The sequence below is a fragment of the Aureobasidium namibiae genome (assembly GCF_000721765.1).
Source record: "Aureobasidium namibiae CBS 147.97 unplaced genomic scaffold scaffold_9, whole genome shotgun sequence".
NCBI lineage: Eukaryota > Fungi > Ascomycota > Dothideomycetes > Dothideales > Saccotheciaceae > Aureobasidium > Aureobasidium namibiae.
The window spans coordinates 52,092-72,323 of NW_013581200.1; the positions used below are offsets into that span (position 1 = coordinate 52,092).

General features: G+C 51.0%; 9 protein-coding genes across 9 annotated transcripts; 5 read left to right on the top strand and 4 right to left on the bottom strand.

Annotated features, from left to right (window-relative positions):
• Window positions 1-1,164: 1,164 nt before the first annotated feature.
• M436DRAFT_72940 (acyltransferase) lies at window positions 1,165-2,735 on the top strand (the record flags this gene model as incomplete). Its single annotated transcript, XM_013571740.1, has 3 exons — window positions 1,165-1,190; window positions 1,245-1,935; window positions 1,986-2,735. 3 exons carry the CDS (start codon window positions 1,165-1,167, stop codon window positions 2,733-2,735), a joined length of 1,467 nt encoding a protein of 488 aa, XP_013427194.1.
• A 695-nt stretch (window positions 2,736-3,430) lies between these two features.
• Window positions 3,431-4,335, bottom strand: M436DRAFT_26626 (uncharacterized protein; the record flags this gene model as incomplete). Its single annotated transcript, XM_013571485.1, has 2 exons — window positions 3,431-3,519; window positions 3,795-4,335. Coding segments are annotated over 2 exons (630 nt in total), but the record flags the coding sequence as incomplete, so codon positions are not given.
• A 1,798-nt stretch (window positions 4,336-6,133) lies between these two features.
• M436DRAFT_72942 (uncharacterized protein) lies at window positions 6,134-7,399 on the bottom strand (the record flags this gene model as incomplete). Its single annotated transcript, XM_013571741.1, has 2 exons — window positions 6,134-7,163; window positions 7,260-7,399. 2 exons carry the CDS (start codon window positions 7,397-7,399, stop codon window positions 6,134-6,136), a joined length of 1,170 nt encoding a protein of 389 aa, XP_013427195.1.
• An 812-nt stretch (window positions 7,400-8,211) lies between these two features.
• Window positions 8,212-8,893, top strand: M436DRAFT_82031 (uncharacterized protein; the record flags this gene model as incomplete). The annotated part of the gene is made up of 3 exons (XM_013571742.1): window positions 8,212-8,337; window positions 8,506-8,769; window positions 8,834-8,893. The coding sequence occupies 3 exons, from the start codon at window positions 8,212-8,214 to the stop codon at window positions 8,891-8,893; spliced, it is 450 nt and encodes a 149-aa protein (XP_013427196.1).
• Window positions 8,894-9,624: 731 nt separating this feature from the next.
• Window positions 9,625-10,334, top strand: M436DRAFT_47331 (nascent polypeptide-associated complex, alpha subunit; the record flags this gene model as incomplete). Its single annotated transcript, XM_013571571.1, has 3 exons — window positions 9,625-9,849; window positions 9,902-9,960; window positions 10,022-10,334. The coding sequence occupies 3 exons, from the start codon at window positions 9,625-9,627 to the stop codon at window positions 10,332-10,334; spliced, it is 597 nt and encodes a 198-aa protein (XP_013427025.1).
• Window positions 10,335-10,678: 344 nt separating this feature from the next.
• M436DRAFT_72945 (mitochondrial ATP synthase) lies at window positions 10,679-11,366 on the top strand (the record flags this gene model as incomplete). The annotated part of the gene is made up of 3 exons (XM_013571743.1): window positions 10,679-10,690; window positions 10,798-11,193; window positions 11,250-11,366. The coding sequence occupies 3 exons, from the start codon at window positions 10,679-10,681 to the stop codon at window positions 11,364-11,366; spliced, it is 525 nt and encodes a 174-aa protein (XP_013427197.1).
• A 2,065-nt stretch (window positions 11,367-13,431) lies between these two features.
• Window positions 13,432-17,138, bottom strand: M436DRAFT_47034 (uncharacterized protein; the record flags this gene model as incomplete). The annotated part of the gene is made up of 3 exons (XM_013571502.1): window positions 13,432-14,940; window positions 14,989-16,275; window positions 16,638-17,138. The coding sequence occupies 3 exons, from the start codon at window positions 17,136-17,138 to the stop codon at window positions 13,432-13,434; spliced, it is 3,297 nt and encodes a 1,098-aa protein (XP_013426956.1).
• A 345-nt stretch (window positions 17,139-17,483) lies between these two features.
• Window positions 17,484-18,891, bottom strand: M436DRAFT_72946 (ARP23 complex 20 kDa subunit; the record flags this gene model as incomplete). Its single annotated transcript, XM_013571744.1, has 5 exons — window positions 17,484-17,559; window positions 17,589-17,653; window positions 17,706-17,831; window positions 17,887-18,213; window positions 18,889-18,891. 5 exons carry the CDS (start codon window positions 18,889-18,891, stop codon window positions 17,484-17,486), a joined length of 597 nt encoding a protein of 198 aa, XP_013427198.1.
• Window positions 18,892-19,297: 406 nt separating this feature from the next.
• Window positions 19,298-20,061, top strand: M436DRAFT_28528 (uncharacterized protein; the record flags this gene model as incomplete). The annotated part of the gene is made up of 3 exons (XM_013571487.1): window positions 19,298-19,518; window positions 19,575-19,897; window positions 19,952-20,061. Coding segments are annotated over 3 exons (654 nt in total), but the record flags the coding sequence as incomplete, so codon positions are not given.
• Window positions 20,062-20,232: the final 171 nt, after the last annotated feature.

The window sequence follows — 20,232 nt, forward strand, 5'->3', positions numbered from 1 at the left end:
GCACACACAAAGCGAAGATACATAACAGCCATAAGAGTGTCAAGACGATATGTTGTGATTTCAGTAGTGACTGCCAATTTTCCATTCCAAAACGCATGGAGATAACTGAGACGTCTGTTTCCCATAAACTCTTGAAGTAACAGGACCAAAGCTCGTAATGAGTGTGAATTTATGTGATCGTAGGGATATTATGGCCAAGAAGGGTGACCTGGGAGCAAGGCTATGTTTCGATGAACCGCTCCAAGCGGGAGTTCCAATTGTTCAATTCGCGCGATCTGAGAGGGAAAAAAGGCTGATCTTGCTGCACGATCGTTGAAGAAAACGAAGTGGAAAGAACGAAATTAAGCATTAATTAGTTGTCATGATCAATCGTCGTTGCTTCCCTCGGCAACGTCGAGAATTTTAACCGACGTTCGCGGTGTTCGAGTCGTTCTCTCATCTTACCTACACTGTCCTACAGTCTCTCCCTCCTTCCACTCGTTGATGAAGTGTTGGTAGGCTTCACGATTCGGGCTTCCCGTAGCTATTTAAGCTGTTCGAGTGGTAGCGATCAACCCAGCGGAAGGGTAGTCCCTCGATGTAGCGATGGTAAGCGCGAAGCAGCGAGTTGAGCTGAAACACGAACCAGCAGGAGCTCAGGAGGCCAGAAATATTCGCCAGTCGCATTTGCAGGCCTAGACTTCAACTTTTTGCTGACTGAGGACTATCTCTGATGCATTCCACGCATGTCGACGCGATTTTGCCGTCGTGGCAGAAAACGGGTGGGTGATATCCCCAACCAAAGCCTGGATCATCAAGTCACTGTCAACAGCTCACAGACGGTCTAAGTTCATGTCCACCTCCTTCTGGCAGCATTAGTACCATACAGCTGAATCTGACCGGCCAATACATTATCAGTGCTCGTAGAGCTATAGGCAGGCGATGGATCCGAGTCATGCGATAATCACAACGTCTTTCAGCTGAACGGCTAGCTGACGCCCTCAGCCAAAGCCTTGCTAAACTAAGCCCACAATGATCAACGCCCCTGCATCTGCGTCAAAATCCCCCAGAATCCGTCAATATCGTTTCAGATCCCCATCCCCATCCAGGGTCTTCTTGCCGCAGATATGTACTCTAAAGCTGCCGTGAACTGCTTGACTCTTTTTCCTCAACTCAAATTGCGAAATGGCTCTTGACCAGACGAACCCCAGGTGGGACATCGAACAGGCCCGTCAGGAATTCTCAGCTCTTAGGACTCGTGCAAGAGGTGGTTTCTTGATACCATCACGCTCCTCTGCTTCGGCTGCCGCAAAGCAAGTCTTGGTTTTCCTCATCCCAAGTTTCATCCAGAACATCGTCTACCCATCCGCCAAACCAAAATCTGGCAACTCCAACAGTCCGAGACCGACAGCATGGCTAGATGGCATGCGCGGCATTGCAGCTTTGCTGGTCTACTTCTATCATCTCTCATATTCGACGCATGATGTCTATACCGGATGGAGTCCAGGTCATTATCAATTGCTACGTCTACCATTCATCAAGTCCCTGTACAACGGGCCGGCAATGGTTTCTCTCTTTTTCGTTCTTTCTGGATACGCATTATCGTACAAGCCTGTCAAGCAAATGCGCAACGGAGAGTATAATGCATTGTTCTCTGGTCTGTCTTCGTCTGTCTTTCGCAGAATGGTCAGATTGTATCTGCCTTGCGTTGCTTCGACTTTGATGATTGTGGTTCTCATACGCCTGGGTTTCTATCAGAGCACGATGGAGCTCGCGAACGATGCAGATCGCTTGTTTGGCACTCGTGAGCATCATGCCTGGCGCTACGATACCACGACCGAACAAGTCTGGGTCTGGATGAGAAGCTTTTGGGGCTTCGTGAACCCATTCACCGAGGTTGGGCTCGGGAAGGGCATCTATATGGACGGCCATCTTTGGACAATTCCCGTCGAATATGTAAGTCTTGAAATGGATTTGGTTCTTTCCGTTGCTGATTTTGTCGTCAGAGAGCATCCATCATCTTATATGCGACCCAGCTTGGGCTTTCCCGCTTGCGACCGATTCTCCGCATCATGAGTCTGGTTTGCTTGATGATCTGGACACACCGTGTAGATAACTGGACCATGACCCTGTTCTACGGCGGCTTCCTCATGGCCGAACTGGACATTCGACGGATCACCACGCCCAAGGTACCTCAAGAGACCGGCGCGACTACCACGATAAAGTTGCTTTGGTCTGCTACGTACATCACAGTGTTCCTGTGCGGTGTTTTCTTGGCAAGCCAACCTGAAAGAAACGTAGAAAACACGGCTGTCTGGTCCACGGTCATGACGCTGGTACCCGAGTTCATCATCGACAGATGGAGATACTGGACTTCATGGGCTGCCATGATGATTGTGTGGTCGACTTCAAACCATCGCATGCTTCAACGACTCTTCGACAACAGCGTGTCGCAGTATTTCGGTAAAATCTCATTCTCTTTGTATTTGATACACGGGTCTATAATCCACACGCTAGGCTACAGCTTGCTGGAGACATCTTGGAGGATCATTGGCGAAGATAGAAAGGAGACATGTTTTGTCCTTGTGGCAGCTTGTGTCACTGTGGTATCTATTTGGTGGGCTGATGTGTTTATGCGATTGGTAGATATACCTTCGGTCACGTTTGCAAGATGGCTTGAAGCAAAGTGTGCAGCAAGGAAGCCGATCGAGGATAAGGAGGAACCCGCATGGCGAGGTGCCGGTGCACTTGTATAGTTACAGAGCACTATTAATCGTGAACTGTTTGCCATTGATATCTTTCTCATCTCAAGCACTCCACACGCCATATACTCTGTGCTCTCAAACGCCCCTACGTCTTGCTCTACCAAACGTGTCTCTCCCACTGGTAGAGGTATGTAATGCATACAGCTATAAAAATCCACAAGAGTGTCGAGAAGCCGGACAGTATCCATTGAGAAGCAATACAGTTTGGTTTTTCTTTGGACACATCTCTCGTCTGGCAACCACTGTGACTTTTGATAGCAAAATCTTTGATCTGAACTTTTGTGGGAAATGCGCTGAATTTGCAGACTAAATTTAACACATGGCATGCGACCGGGCCTCGGGACCGGCATGCTCCAAACGTCCCAACCTAGCAAATGTTTGTCAATGCTCAAACGCACGATGAACTGTTTTTCATTGGTATCTTTCTTTCCATCACAAGCAACTCACAAACATCCAACCTTTCCACTAAAAGTGAAAAGCTCTCCGCCTGCCTGGCTCTATCTCAACTCCTTTCTGGTACACATCCATCATTCTGGCTGCACGTCTGGTGCTTGATCCGGGTATGCTCGAAACCACAACCGCCAGAACTCCGCCTGTCCTTCTGCTAGTTCCATTTCCTGGAATCGACCCTGAACAAACTCATTGAACTCGATTTGTTCTGGGCTGTGCTCTGTTTGGTGGTTAGGGCAGTTTGCTCGATGGTGGTGCGCACCGTGAAGAGCGACGGGGGCGTAATCTGCCAAGCATAACCAGCAGAATTGGTGACTGCAAGAGCCTGGAACAGGACAAGGTTAGTAAGGTTTCTGAAATGAAGCTATATCCCCATGTGCAAAGGCTTGTAACGCATGTTGCTATAAAAATGCACAGTTCTTTCGATAAACAAGACAGTATTCGTTGAGATGCGACGTTTCCGGGGCTCTCTTTGGATACGTCATGAGAATCTGTAACCACTGTGCATTTCTATAGCGAGAATATCACTCTACCTCCATGAGAGAAGTGCAGAAGTGACAAACTTTGGCACAAAGGAGATGGGCAGGTAGGTAAACTTACAAGTCATGTGGTCGCATCCATCAACTCTCTCGATCTTTACATGGCACTGAGGACAAGCGTTCGTGCTGCTCTGGATGAACTCTGCTGAGGCTGCTTCTTCCTGCTTTTGTGCTTGACGACGAGCTTTGGATTGCTCGCACGTCTCGCCTTCGTGCCAGTTGACATCGCATGCAGTGCAATGCTGGTGACCGCAGGATTGACACGAGAAGACCAGACCGCCGTCGTGTGTCTGACCCGAGTTGCAAGTTGTAGAGAAGCAGTAGCGGTAGTCGGAGTTGTTTGCTTGGGCAGCTCTTTCAGAAAGGTACTGATATCTCTCCCAAGTCATTGGAGATGCGAGAATGTTGATAACCTCTCTTGACAAGATGGTTGGGCATTGTGAGCACGAGATTATGTTCCACATCTTGTTGTCGATCTCGCCGTCCAGATGGAATGCGTAGCACTCGTTGCAGACCTCGTTGTCGTGGTTGTGCGATGGTACTTGAGAGACGGTCGGGAACCCGGTGAGTGGTTTCGACTGATAGCACACCAGACAAGTGCGGGTGAGCATCGTGTCTTGTTCAACAGCACGGGATGTTGAGCTGTAGTCCGATGGACCACCCGAGTGTCTCTCGCGAGCTTCGTTCGACATGTTAATGGAGGTCGATGTTGTTGAGAGACCGTGTTGAATGTTTCAAAAGAGTAGAAGACCGTGAGAAGACGCAGGAACTACCTGATGGTCTTGAAGACGAAAGCGGAAGGTCCACGACTTTTCCAATCGCTACGGCGACCAACATAGGCCAAGTCTTCGACGTCGAGATAGAGTATGACCTTCTACTCAACTTTCACACGATTCACGACAAAGTCCGACGGAGGCGTCAGTCGATATCGGTGTCCTAGCGTTGATCCTCTTGCATTCGCTCATCGCTTTGCTCTACCTCCTTTCTTTCTGCTTGTTCGAGCACTCCGTATCAATCCTGAAAGCAGCCGGTTACAGCATCTGGACCCGGGTGCTGGCGCTACGATGTGATAGATCCATAAGGTGTTAAGAGTACGTACCAATGCTTCTCTTTTTTAAACTGACCACATCAAAGCTAACAGTACGAGATCCCACAACCATGAGCAATCATCCCCATGGAATTGACCTGCCATCATGTTTTCCGCAGGGCCACCGCAAAAAGAGGTTCCAAATCGCACACCCGATGCCAATAAAGCTGGACAGTACGTAAAGCCGATATGTGATCGAAGAACCCACCTCCACGGTATCTCCAACACTCACTACCAAACTGTATGAAAGAGACCCTCGCACTACAAACCATATGCAAAGCCACTGCGAAGGAGAAGTCAAAGCGAAGACAGTCTGTCGGACTGCCAGCAAAAGTGCAGTCGAATGAAATTTTCAGGCTTAGGTGAGGGCATCGAATTCAGAGGCAAAGCAGCAATCTGCAGGCTGTAGGGGTGACTAGTGTGATAGCGGCACAAATGCGGAGTTTATGAGCAGTTGCGTATTTTCTGTCTTCTGTCCAGAATTGCGAGCGGAAGAGCGTGGCTTTGCACACTGAACAACAGTCCTTATAGGTGCTGGAGGCGATGAGGTAGGGGCGAAGACACGAGGAGCAGACGGCATGGCTGCATCTAAGGTTCATCGGATCTGTCGGCGAGTCTCAACATACTGGGCAGTCTTGCTCAATATCGCTTGAAGCCTTGTCTTCTACAATCTGTGCCGTGCTTTTGGAGAAGCTCGTGGTAAGCTCGTCCGGGCTAGAGGCGATTGATGTGTAGTCATGCTTAAGCGTCTTTAAGAATTGCTTCTCGCTTGGAAGTGACTTGTCTGTGGTAAGCTTCTCTTGGTTGACAACTTTCTGTAGAGAGTATGAGTCCCAGATTGCACTGGATAGCAACAGTGCGATTGCGCACAAACCATGAGCAGCGAGTATATAAAGCGTTGTCGTAAGAAGGCATGATCAAGTCGTAGGTTCGACGTGCGAAGGGGTAAATCTAGAAGCACTGTGTATAATTTATGCACGTCATGCATGAAAGTCAAGGTCGTAACGACCCTGTCCCACAAACGATTAATGCTAGGCCACGACTTATCTTTCCGGGTATCAACAATGATAATATCGACAGTGCAAAGCTCAGCCTATAGGCAATGAACTCTTAGGTTTCCGGCATGAGACCGGACTGGTTGGGTCGAATTGATGCTGCAACTACGGCAAGGGGGATGAGCGATAGCGTTGTGTTTCGAGCACCACGAGGAGTAAACATGGGCTCTTCCTATAAAACTATGTTGTCTGGAAAACACGGCGTGAGAAGCTTTACACATGGGTCTCCAAGCACTATTTGCTGCTCTCATAATCTCTCTACGTCGCAGCAGCATCTGCCTCTTCCTCATCCACAATCTCAACGACAGGAACATCCACCCTAACAACCCCATCCTCCTCCCTCCCACCCACACGTCTAAACTCCTCAAAAGCCTCTCGGTCCCAACTACTCACCCTCATTCTATCCCCCGCAAACCTCAACACATCCTTCAGCCACCTCCCCTTCGCATTCCCACTCTTCTCCACCCTCTCGACCCAATGCCACAGACTCGGATCCCTGAAGTTGACATCTGGGGCTGCATCCCCAGAAGCGCGAGAGACAATGTGCGCTCGCAATGCAGCAGCGACCAAGTAAAATACAACGCTAGGACTGCATTTGTGGTCCATGACGGCGATTTTGAGGAGGTGAGTCGTGGGAGTAACGTTGATGGCGGGACAGCAGAGGACAGCAACGGCTGTGTGAGAGTGCGTGGAGATCGCGGTTGCGAGGCCTGCGGTAGCGGTTTCGCCGCGAGAGGATGATGTCCAGTCAATGCTGCAGCCTGACCAGACGAGGTATTTGAGGAAGTCGAGTTTTGGTGTCGTCCAGGGTTCGTGAAGGAGGGATTGGGGGAGTTGGACTGAGGAGGAGAGGGCGAGGTATGGAAGACGGGGTTGGTTTTGTGGGTGAGAGAAGTTGGGGACTGGAATTGGAGGATGTTCGTCGTCGTTGTCGCTATCGTCTGGGTCTGAGTCTGAGTCTGAGGGTGATGAATTACGTGATGGTGGTGACCTTCTTCTGTGTATTTCCTGTACAACGTCTCTGAACAGGTCCCAGGACATCCACTTGCACTGTAACATGCGAGAGACTGCGGCAGCGTCCGCAGCCTTGTTCTCATTGTTACCGTCCTTGGAAAGGGTGTCGATGGCAAGGCGAAGGTAGGTATGGCGGTACGACAAGTCTCTAGCAAAGACATACGACGACAAAGGCAAGCTTATGTTGTTGCAAAGCTGAAAGATCACTTGGACGAGTTCGGTAGGCAGCTGCTCAAACTTGGATAATGTAGGGTCTCGTTTTGTTTTCTTTTTGCTATGAAAGAAGAGATGTTATTTACTGCATGAAATCTGACTGACAGAATTTCATGATGATGTCAAGGAGAACTACTCTTGATGCACTGATACTTACTTCTTCAGGGGTTGAGAGCTGGCTTGGTTGAAGCGCGCAGTCTTCCATGGTCTGTCACGCTTTGTGAGGGACACGTCCGTATTTTGGAATACGCGACCTCGCTTGCGACGACCACGGATCCTGATGGGAGTGAGGTCCATGTTGGATGGAGAGCTCTATGTAAGCCAACCAAGAGTGGAAGAATGGGTTCTTGAACTATCAACTCAGAATTAGCAAAGGTTTCGAAAGACAGATGCTGTTGATGAGTGTGATGGTTGTGAATGTTCTCAGTGATCTTGGTGTAAAACGATCAGGGCCGAAGCTCAATTACTATCTAGTGCTAGATTTTTTAATCATTGAACGAGGGGGAAGTGCTGTGATATGATGGAAGTGTGTTCCTACCTGTTGAAAAATCGGATGGTGTATGGTGCTATACTCGTTGATGCAAAAGCAAGTCTGTTCTGAACTCAAAGTCAGTGAATGGTTCGAGCAAGGTATTGATCGACGAAGTTGAGGTTGGTATTGGGTGTCAGAATATGTAAGAATTGAATCTCATAGCGCATGCGCCGTTAAGAGAAACAGGCGTGTAACTCCGGTCGCACGCGTCAATCGCAAATTATATCATCTTTCAGGAGAGTGCTGGGAATGGTGTGTAGAAGAAAGGAAAGGCGAGTACGACATACCTTCACATGTTGTTGGTGATGGAAGAAGGAAAGCAGAGAAAATCTTCGAGTCTTGCGCAAAGTGAAAGTAGGCAGCCAGCGGAGGCCGGGGAATAGCCGTCGCCAAGCTCGACACCCACACACTTCGCAAGCCTACACACAACAGATTTTGCGAATTCGCGCCTTCCGATATCACCGACACATCCCTCCTTTTACTGTACGTCGGAACCCAAGAGCATTGCAGTCGCTGTCGCATATACCAACCTCCGGGACCTTTCATCTGACCCTACTCGCCAGAACAAACAGTTAAAATGGGTGACGCAAACATCAAGGCCAGCCAGTGGAGACTCGTCGAGGTCGGCCGTGTCGTCCTCTTCAGCACCGGCATCCACGCCCAGAAGCTCGCCGCTGTTGTCGAGATCATCGACCACAAGCGCGTACGTGAACTCCTCCGATCGATACCCTGAAGAACGCCCGACATCGAAATACACACATTCGCACAAACTACACCTCCGAACACTTTCCACGCCCGAACCGTACATGGCAACACGCGCACAACACAAAGACGATCAGCAAGAGCGCCAGGCTGACAGTACATGAAATAGGTCCTTGTCGAGGGTCCTTCCTCCGACCCCAAGGTTGCCGTCCCCCGCCACTCCGCCGCCCTCTCGGATCTCTCTTTGACCCCCATTGTCATTGAGAAGCTTCCCCGCGCCGCCGGTCACACTGCCCTCAAGGCTCTCTGGGAGAAGGCTGGTGTTGACAGCACCTGGAACAACAGCGCCTGGGCCAAGAACCGCGAGCGCTCCGTCAAGCGCAAGCAGCTCACCGACTTCGAGCGCTTCAAGGTTATGCGCCTGAGAAAGCAGGTGCGTGGATGAGAGCAATCGCATAACACAGTCGAGCAGACCCGACTGACAAAGTACCAAACAGGCCCGTTTCGAGGTCCGCAAGCAGTTCGCCGCTGCCCGTGCCCAGTCCGCCAAGGCATAGATGGATGACTCTACAACAAAAGGGGACGGATACATGGGTTCAAGGGGAGTAGTGGGCTTTGGCTATTTGCAGAAATGAAAGCGGGGATTCTTCTTTTCCACACTGCTACGCTGCTGCACATTCGATGCTGCCCTTACGTGTTTCCAGCAGAAGGTACACGACAGCTTCTGGGAAATTGACGGAGGGCCGTAAAAAGTCCTAGCATCGACAAAGTCTATCCAGCTTCTTTTCTCAGATGCTGTGGGAAAACAAAGGAAAATGCTTCAAACACCAAAATCTTCAGCGACAACGCTTTTTACGTTCATGAATTGTTACATGCTTGACTTGATATCTTATGTGATGGCAACCAAAACGTGCATGTAAACAATGAATCTGGCTACCTTGATTGTGAAAGCGTGGAGACCCAAGTGTGACGCAGATGAAGCCAGCCTGCACCAGCCAGAGTGGACTTGCGGAAATTCACCGTGCGTCGCAGCTTCGGCAATTCCAAGCACACGGCGAACCTCAACCTCATCTCAAGGCCACATCCCCTATTAACTGCATAACAGAATCGTACATTTCGGTGAGTACAGGCGAAGCTATGCGCGAATTCTGGAAGCTGCAATTCTCGGAAACGATTGAGCCAGACGCAATGTGTTTCCAAGATGCGGCAGCAGAGCTCTCGTGTGTCGTGGCAGCAACAGTCGACTGACGCGCAAATTTGGCCACAGATCCTATAAACCACAGCCAAAATGTCGAACCCCCGTGTTGAAGAAATTGTCGACGACAAGCCCGAGCAGCAGGTCGAGGTTGATGACTCCAGCTCCGACTCTGAGGGTGAGGAGGGTGGTATCCCCGCCGGCTCGTCCGTCACCGTCCACTCGCGCAACGAGAAGAAGGCCCGCAAGGCCATTGCCAAGCTCGGCTTGAAGAAGATTGAGGGCATCACTCGCGTCACTCTCCGCAGACCCAAGAACGTGAGTAGCTGCCTCTATATCAGCTGGAAACCAGCAGCTAACTCGAGTCCAGATCCTCTTCGTCATCAGCCAGCCCGACGTCTACAAGTCCCCCAACTCCAACACCTACATGTAAGCATTGACTACACACATCCAGAGGTTAGCCAACAACAATCGCTAACACGCAATGCAGCATCTTCGGTGAGGCCAAGATTGAGGACCTGAACTCGCAAGCCCAGGCCGCCGCTGCCCAGCAGCTCTCCCAGCAGGAGGGTGCCGCCGAGCACACCCACGACCACTCTGACAAGGGTAAGGCCCCCGAGGTCGAGGCCAAGAAGGAGGAGGAAGAGGAGGATGACGGTGAGGAGGTCGACGAGACCGGCCTCGAGGCCAAGGACATTGAGCTTGTCATGGCCCAGGCTTCTGTCAGCAGAAAGAAGGCCGTCAAGGCCCTCAAGGAGAACGACAACGACATTGTCAACTCCATCATGGCCCTGAGCATATAGATACAGTCTAGTCTGACATGACTGACGAAGCTCGGCTCAAAACCTAACACTTTATATAACAAAAAGTTTCTATCAACGAATGAAATGTCTCGTTGTGTTCTGACTGTTTCTCCTCTCCGTCAATGTGTTATGCGGAATCAACATTGCTCGCAGATATCCAATTGCATGCCGATATCGAAGTCCTGAGACTCGGAATCCAGAGAGGCGCACGGACTTTAATGCCAAGAAGGGAAAGAGCGACGCAGTTGCAGCAACCTCAGTCGATGTTCGCGAAGGCCAACGGATCCCGCCAGCATCGCCGTCTCTCTCCCCTCTACCTCCCGTCAATCCAACCCATCCTCACAATGGCCGTCGGAGTGAGTCATGTCGCCCTCTTTCCATCGCCCTGCCGCCCGTCCGCTCGCGCCGTCGCACCCGATCACCCTCGCCCTATCGCCGACATAAGCTAATACCCTTCTTCCAGCGCAACGCAGCCACCAAGCTCGACTGGGCCAAGCTCGCCCAGCAGCTCTCTCTCAAGGGCCAAACCGCCACCTCGCTCACTGCCTTCAAGAAGCGCAACGACGACGCCCGCCGCAAGCTCGCCCAGCTCCAAGAGCAGCAGCAAACCATCGACTTCTCCCACTACCGTGGCATCCTCAAGAACTCGGCCATCGTCGACGACATTGAGAAGCAGTTCAACGCTTTCCAGCCCAAGAAGTACGACGTCAACCGCCAGATCAAGGCCATTGACGCTTTCGAGGCCCAGGCCGTCAAGGCCGCCGAGCAGACAAAGTCCAACGTCGATGTTGAGCTCAAGGACCTGCAGAAGACATTGAAGAACATTGAGGAGGCCAGACCATTCGAGGACTTGACCGTCGTGCGTATACTCGTATCCGCACATCTGAGACAACACTGTCTGATAAACACATCTAGGACGAGGTTGCCGCCGCCCAGCCCGAGATCGACCAGCGCACCGAGCAGCTCGTCAAGAAGGGCCGCTGGATGGTACCCGGATACAAGGAGAAGTTTGGCGATCTTTCCATTCTTTAGAGTGGGGAATTATCTCGACATTAAACCTTCCTTGTATCTCTTCCTCCTTTTTTGCTCTCTCGCCACAAATTCTCGCCATACCTCTACCCAAATCCAACACCTGTATCTCTTGCCGGTCGAAATGGGCTACCAACCAAGGCAAATTTACTTTGTAGCATAGACAAAATCGCATTTGCCCTTTGACCAACACGAAGCCCGAATCTGTTGCACGAGAAGAAGCGGAGGCTATACTTACCATTGACTGATTAAGAATACTAAACGCACACGTCAAGGTGAGTTTACCACAGATAATGGAATGCTTTCCGATGTAAGTGTTTTGTGATTATGCGTGATAGTCTGACAAGAAACGCTTGCCCTCATTTAAATCTCTCGTTTCTGTTATTTTTTGATCTTTCTGTTTAGCATGTTCTACTTGCATTGCATGTCGAACCTCTGATCATTTCCATATGAGTTCTGTGGCCAAGTCACCTTGATGAATAACGTCCTTTTAAGCAAGACGAGTAAACAATGGATCCGCATAGGACTGAGCAAAACAATTGTATTTTTTAACTTTCTCATCTGCATTTCTCTTCCCTTCCCATCAGTCATTTGCTTCTACTTTTGCTTTTGCTTTTGCTTCTGCTTGCTCTTCTCATCCTTCTCAATTTTCTTTGGTTATGAGATTTTTCGAATCGATCCTTGAACATGCATTCTTGCTGGGACTTGGCTGATTTCTGACATGATTTTGGTCTTGTCGACTAGATTCCTCCAATCCAGTTTTTGATCTGTTCAGATTGATTTGCATAGGATGGGTGGGCTAGAGCAGAGATTGGAAGTGGGATTTGGAGTAAAAAGTCTACCTTTACAATTGTGTCTCGTATCACCCTTGTGTATGTTCTTTCTCAACCCTATCGCCTTTTTACCTTTTATACTCTTTTTCTCCCTTTTTCCTTGCCCCTTGACCGTGATTACCTTGTCACCCAGCGTAATTTTGCTCTGGCTTTTGATCCTTGTCTGCTTGCTGTGTTATCTCTCTAATTTGATATTTCCTTTATTGCTCTACTTGTTGTCGTTTTGGGAAGGTCTCTAAGTTGGAGAAAGAGAAAGGTTCAGGGCGATATATATCTTTTGCGTCGTGTTTGACTTTCCGTCTTGAACCACCACTCTCTCTTGTCGTTGAGATAGAAAAAAGACCGAGTGCAAGAAAAAGGTGAAGATGCAAAAAAAGCTAGAAGAGGAACATGAGTAGAGCCCTCGATTGTCAAGAGAGAAGAGCGTTAAGGCATGAACTCAGTCAAAGGGGTAGACGAACAGAAGACTTAGAATGGTATGAAGAGCAAGAAGAGCGGGCACATGGAGGCAGGCGCGAGTACATGAGAAAAGCGTGAGTAGAAGGAAGCCGCGAACCAAAACACGAAACAGCAGATCAAGGGAAAGCAGCGACTCATGCATCAACGAAGTGGGGGAAGCAGCGAGCCAACGAACGAAAGGTAACCCTACCAGAGGCAGTAACGATCAAGACCCCTTCCCAATATCGCCTACTCCATCTAACTCATATCATACAGAACATCATCACAAAACACGTAAGATCTCAAAAATAAGGGAGCAAAAGTCATTAGAACCTCAAAAGCTATCAAGTTCCTGCCAAAAACCCAAAAAACTTCAAAGTCCAACTCGATTCCCATTCTTTTCTTCTTTGTCGTTTCCCTCAAAGGCAATGGGGGTGGAAAAAAGAAGCCTTATTACCGATTGACGCTTCTTCGTCTCAAATATTGGTTTTTTTTTTTAAGTGTTTTCCTCTTTTCTTTATTCTTGTCCATCTTCTTCGTTCGCAATTCTCCATCCTTCATCGGGTTCATTCTTCGTGTTCTGCAGTAATGACTGTGTGTGCTGTATACCATGTTCGAATGTTGCAACAGCCGTTGGAAAAAAAAAGAAAGAAAAAAAAAGAAAAATCAACAAAGGAAAAAGTCGTAAAAAGCGTTGCAGCAATGCAACAAAAGTCGGCAGAGACACTCAAAGAAGCTCCAAAGAAAATCTTGCAAAACCAGCAGACTTAACCAAAGGAGACATCCTCAAACGCTACTCAGAGACCGAGCAAAGCCATCGTACCGCCATCTTCAAAGGTATCCTGGTCTTCCTCGGCACCAGCAACCTGCTGCTGACCGCCCCACTCGCCAAAAGTGAGGGCAGGAGAGCAAGGCAGAACGCGGCTCAGAGCCTCGTGCAGAGCGTTCCACTCGGCCTCTGCGGCGGTCTTGAGTGTGCAGTTCTCCTTGTTCTGCTGAGGGTACTTGACAGCAAAGTGGCCGAACGAAGACATGGCGGCGGTGTCGTCATCAACGACTGCAATGGCTGAGTCAGAGGCAGTGATGTCAGCGTTCATGGCAGCGATGCGAGCAAAGTCGCTGTTGGGGTCGGTGGCTGAGCAGAGCAGTGAGACCACGTAGGTCAGCAGAGGATCAGAGGAAGCAGGGTTCTTGCTCAACACCTCAAAAGCCCACCAACTGCCAGTCATGAGGTCGACGGGAGTGTAGGGAATCATAGACAGCAAAGAGCCATAGCCCTCGTTGGTGATGCAGTTAACCATGTATCCCTTCTGCTGAACACTGAAGCCAGCATTGCCCAGGCAGGCAGTAAGATACTCTTGCAGCAGACCTCTGTGTAAAAGATGAGGGTGAGTGTTGCGAGACACTGCGTTGACCAGCACGCGCAGCTGAACCAAAGCACAGGAGAAGATGGCAGTGCGCTCGCGGATGCTAATGTACTCAACAGCAAACCAAGGATACTTGTGCATGATGGAAATCATAGTCTCGTAGGTGCGGTTGACGCAGCGAAGAGCGAATGGCGAGCGCTGAGGAGTCTCAGCATGCTTGGTGATCATGACCATTTCCTCGCTGGTCACGAAGCCCTGGAAGCCAGAGTTGAAGGCCTCAGTGGATTCGTAGATGTGAGGGGTCTGGCCTGACCAGTTGACGCACTTGGCGCGGAGGAAGAGTTCCTTCATCAGAGCCTCCTGACTGCTGAGCTCGACTTCAACATGGCGGTCGCCGATGCGAGGTTGGCGGTTGTTGTTGCAGCGTTGGCGGAAGCCGGCGATGGCCAGCCTGGCCTCGTCGACGGTGTCTAGTTCAACGTAGACGTCCATGGTCTTGCCAGTCGAGCGCTCCATGATGATGTGAATAGCAAGGTAAGCAGTGCCCTTGGGCTGAGAAGCGATGCGAGTGCTGCGACCAAGAGCAGCGATGACCTCATTCTTGGTGGTGCCATAGGGAATGTTGCCAATCTTGATGACACCGTTGGTGCAAGGACGAGAGTCGGCAGCAGTGTCGACAAAGGGCATGTGTTCATACACATCACCGAGGTTGGGAAGAACGTGGTCGTCAGGATCAACCCAGGCAGGATCAGGACGAACCTCGGGTGCGATGACAGTCTGACTGCGGACGACAGGAGGCTGGATGAGAGGCTGCTGGAGAAGCAACTCGTTGTCACGTCTCTCAACTCCAGGAGAGTGCAATCTGGGGCCATGAGGTGGTGATCTAGGGTCCAGGTGGGCAAGAGCGCCAGATCTGATAGCGGCAGCGAGGCGAGCAGCCTTGGTCTGAGGCTGCTGGACAAACTCGCTCGGAGACTGCTGAGTGACGAGGGCTTGGGCCTGCTGAGGGGCATTGACTCGGTGGTTGGTCTGCTGAGGACGGCGGTCCCGGCTGTAGGCAGTACCAACGCGGCTCATAGGGCTGCTCACTGGAGCAGGAAGGCTGGGCTGAGGGCCAGCGGCAAAGGCGTGTGAGTACATGTTGGGAGCCATGAATGGACCTTGGGCATAGACAGGTGGGCGGGCATCGACAAAAGGATCAGCCTGAGTAGGCAGAGCAGGCATGCGTGGGTTGTGGGGCATGAAACCAGGCATGTGGTTGTACATCTGCTGAGGAGGGTTCATCTGCTGACCAGACATAGGGAAACGACCCATCTGAGAGCCGTACATCTGAGGATCCTGCAAGTGAGAGCGGTTCATTTGAGGACCGTTCATGTTTGAGCCATGCATACTGAAGCTGTTCGTGAAAGAGCCGTGCTGGTTGGAAGCCGGCATATTGAAGCTGTTCATGTTGAAACTACTCAAGTGAGTGCCATTGGTGAGGTTACCGCCACCGCCAGTGACGTTGTTGCTGAAGCCGTGAGGCATAGTGCCGCGCATGGTAGGAGCGGGTTGTCTCATGTTGCGCATAGCGCTGGGCATGGTGGGAACGGCCGAAGGACGATCCATCTGAACAGGCGACATCAACCCTCTGGGATCAGGGCGCTTGACGGCGTCAGGACTCTGCTGAACGCTGTTAGACTGCTGGTAGGCGAATTCGGCCTCAGGTGTAGGGGTTGCAAGCTCGCGGAAGGCGTGCGACGGCTTGAACAGGCTAGGCTGTGGAGCATGTATGTTTGAAGCGCCCTGTGTGTGGCCAGATGGACGCTGCTGAGTCTGGTCGAGTGGAGACTGCATTCGCTCGTTCTGAGCCGGGCTGGTAGTGGCGTATTGAGGGAAGTTGGCGCCTACAGGTCTGGTGGGGTTGAAGGAAGGGAAGCGAGTGTGACCCGACTGCTGAGCCTGTTCAACAGGAGCCTGAGGTGACATGGTACGCTGTACACTATTCATGGAGATGTTGTTGATGGCGCCGCGGTTGGTGACACCAAGCTGGGCCTCGTTTCCGGCGGGAGGAGGAGTATCAGCACGGTAAATATCACGAACGTATGTAGGGCGACGCATGTTTTCAGCAACACTGGCGTCAAGAGCCTGGAAAGCCAACTGAAGGGATGAATGGCTGTTCCAGACACTGCTGGTTGCGCTGGTTGGAGACGGTCTCAAGTCGTGAAACCAAGCGGGCAGAAGTTGGAACTTCGGGATAGCGGCGTCCTCGGCCAGCTCGTACACGGAAATCACCTCGACGTACTATTATGGTGTAAGCAAAGCCCAGAATGGTGTGTGAAAGAAGCACGCAGACAGAGGGGGCAGGAAGTGTGAAGGTGGATAGTGCGTAGCGCGCAGTAGGGCGAGCAAAGGACTGTATGATTGAAGAGGAAGAGGTAGGACAACGAACAGGGAGTGTGAAGGCGTGCAGCGCGCAGCAGGGCGAGCAAAGGACGTGTGGTTGAAGAGGAAGAAATAGAACAACCAAGGTATAGGAGGTAGGGAGTGCGACTTGAAGAGATGATCAACACGCGTGCAACTCTTGGAGAAGCAAAGAGTGCGCGGTGAATAGGGTAGGGAGATCGTCAGAGGGAGAGATCGCGGACAAGACTTACTTTCAGGCACAATGCGCAGCGGACAGCAAGCTCTTCGCCAGGATCCTGCAGGAAGTGTTCGTTGCAGATTGTATGTCCACAAGGCGTCAGAATGTGGCTTGGGTTTGAGTCGCAATCAGAGCACTGTGTGTCGCCGACACGCAGGCCCATATTGTCCCAGGTCGGGATGGCGATGGGATCGCCGCGGCGACGAGGCTGAGGCATAAATATGGTCGTTTGTTTGAGGCTTCGAAGATGTGTAGCCTTTATGAGCTGCTCAACGAAGACAGAGGTACGAGGACGATGGCAGGAAAGGCGTGGACGATCTACCGGTGTTGTTGACATTGGGAAGTGTTTAGATGCCGACGAAGTGACGACGGCGTTGCTCTTTTGATGCAGCGCTGACCCTTCGGCAACTTCCACCGTTCTCCGACCACCAAAGTGAACCGTCTCCTCCTCTTCATCGATAAAGCATCGACAAGAAAGATGTACTCGCTGAGCAAGGAGAGAATCGAGGTCCATAGGTATTTCCCGAGTAGCAGGAGGGTATCACGAACGAAACAGGAACAGCACGATATCAAGGTATTGGGGATGAAGAGAAGATGGCAATTCAAAGGAAGACGAAGGCATACTACCGTTTCGTGATACAAGTGCCTACGGAGGTGTTGGTTGCGGGAGGACCGTGCGCGCGGGTTGAATGAAAGCGTGCTGACACCAAACAAACCGACCTTCTGCAGAGATGGCTGTCTCAGATGAGGTACGAGACAGAAGCGTTCGTCCTTTTTGACCGGTAGAAGTTCAATGTCCATCCAAGGGAGAGGGCTGGTCGTAAACGTTTCTGATCGGATTGGTATCTTTGGGAATCTTCTATGTAGTGCAGCGCCAAGTCCAGATACAGAGACCTTGAAGCAGCACGGAGCGCGGTGCAGAGTAATCAATCGAACTAGATGAGATGAGTATGTGGTAGCAAACAAGAGAAGGAAGGGTCTCACAGGAGTCAAGAAAGATTCGGCAACGAATCTTGCTCTGGCGTTCAACTGCAATGTGTAAGTCATGATCGGGCAGCACTGGACAGCAAGGGTAGCGTACGAAGAGCTTCATCTCTGAGATTTCTTTGTCGACCTCTTCCATGAATTGAATGATGAAGTCAACAAGCTTGTGCTTGAGCATCTCCTCGGTGTGGAAGTTTGTGATGAGGAAGGAGATGTCGTATCCCTGTTGTCGTGTGAGTTTAGTACAGAGAGCTGTGGATGGTATGAGGCCAACGGACCTTGACGGGTTTCCTTCTGAGGATGAAGAAGGACTCGGCACGCTGTGTCAAGAAGCGGGTGAACTTGTGGACCAGGATGTGTTCGATCTCGTCTGCCTGCTTGATCCTGATGCTGACGCGGATGCTGTTGACACTGGGCTCGATGAAGACACGCTCGTTCTCGTTGCGGGAGACGGTCAGAGGGTTCAGGAGGACTTCGGGCGAGGTTTGGGCTTCGATCTCTGGGACATTATGGCGTTCGGAAGCTTGGGAAGCGAAGTTGGACAGCGACATGGCGGCCGTCAACGACGACCGCACGCATTGCAGGTATGGTCGGAGGGATTGTGACTAGACATTGGTCAGACTGTGAGAGGTCCTGTGGTAGGTGCATGAGGCTGGGTGCATACCATGACGAGATGGTGAGAAGCAACAATGTACTAGGCAAGGAGCTGTCGTCCGGCGTTCGGTATGCCACGCTCTCCAGAGTCCTTGTGGAGATGGCGCGTCACTGGCCGAGGGGTGAGGTTGTCCGTCTGCACGTGCCACTTCCTGTTTTGGTTCCACCTCAAGCTTTATCTCTCCTTCCTGATGTTCAAGCCCCTCATGTTTTTTGCGAGTCAATGAGTAGAACATCTTGGATAAATACTCTATTAGCCTTAGGCTTCTTGATCTACAAGTTAGCCATGCATAGCAGAAGGAGCTCGTGGACAAGTTTTGTGGTCCTGGGTTCAAATTGTCGAAAGACTGGAAAAAATTCTTGGCCACGTCTCCTCGCTGGCTTCGATCTGAGCTGCGCAGCCATACCACTTCCATAATGAATATGGGTGAACACTTTGTGACGTGCCACAGATCCAAGATCAAAACGACGGTCCTCGGAAAATTCCTCACATGGCTATATCTGAGTGTGACCTCTGACTCAAGATACAGCTTTCTGGCTCTGATGCCGCTCCATCAAGTAGTGATGGCCTTCATCGCCGGTGAATGAGTGCGACCAGTGTCTAACACGACTGAATGTAGGTTAACCATAGAAGGTTGGTTTCATAGCTTGTTCTCCTTTTGCATACATCTTATCTTGCCTATATACTCCTTTCACGACATGAATCGCGTACTCCGTCTACCGTTGTGCATCGCAATAGGCATATCTCTCTTCGTCGGACCTCGACAACCCTGGATCTTCACAACCCGACTCCCACCATCAGATTGCCCTCACTTTCACTCGAGTAGATCTCGAGAGCAGGAATTCGATGCCTCTGTCAGATCATTCACTCTCTCCATCTTCCAACTCGTTCCCCCTCCTCAATTCCTCTCCATCACACCATTCACCATAGCAATGGCTGCCACCAAGACTCTAAAGCGGCCTGCTGAAGAGGCAGTAAAATCCTGCAAGGATCAAGCCAACCCACCAAAGAAGAAGAAGGGTCACAAGCGATCATGCGTTGTGTGTGACACTAACAAACACTACAACCAGTTCCCAGGCCAGGCAAAGGTCTCCTCGCACGAGCATGGCGCGAACATATGTCGTCCCTGCTACGTCCGCCACCTCGAAGCTGAAATCGACTCGAAGACTTGGGATGAGGTTGCATGCCCAGAGTGCCCAGTCAGATTGACCTACAGCGAGGTCGAAAGCATGGCCAACCCTGAAGACTTTGCCAAGTGAGTGGCTCAATCTTTGGACACTCCAGTGACATGACTGACCAAGTTCAATTCAGGTATGAGCGTGCATCTATCAGGGCAACCCTTTCAGCAGACCCTGATTTCAGATTCTGCCTCTCTACGACCTGCGACTCTGGCCAAGTCCATCCCGGCGGCGCAGACGAACCCATCTTCTCCTGTCAAGCTTGCGGACATAAGCACTGTGTGACTTGTGAGACAAACTGGCACGCAGGCGAGACCTGTGAGGAATACCAAGCCGCACTCCACCGCAGCACCGAACACGACGAAAAGTCGCAGAAAGAAATCGACAAAATCTCAAAGCCATGCCCTCAATGTCGTGTTCCTATCCAGAAGAACTCCGGATGTGACCACATGACTTGTCAGTGATGCCCTCTGTCTCATCAAACACGTTTCCCGCTGACACGCAATCCAGGCTCGAGATGTAACCATGATTTCTGCTGGGCTTGCTCTGCAGATTACAACGACATCGCCAGACAAGGCAATCACCACCACGAGAAGAGCTGCAGACATTATCGTCAAGCTCCGTCAGCACAAAACCTCGGGAGACGCAGAGCTGAAGAAGAACGAATCGATCCCCACATGACACCAGCTCGCAGGTATATCCGACCGACCCAACCTCGAGCTCCTCCCAGAGCTGCAGCCTTGGTTCCGGCTCAAACTCCGGCTGCAGCTTCGGGCGCAGCTCCAAGTACA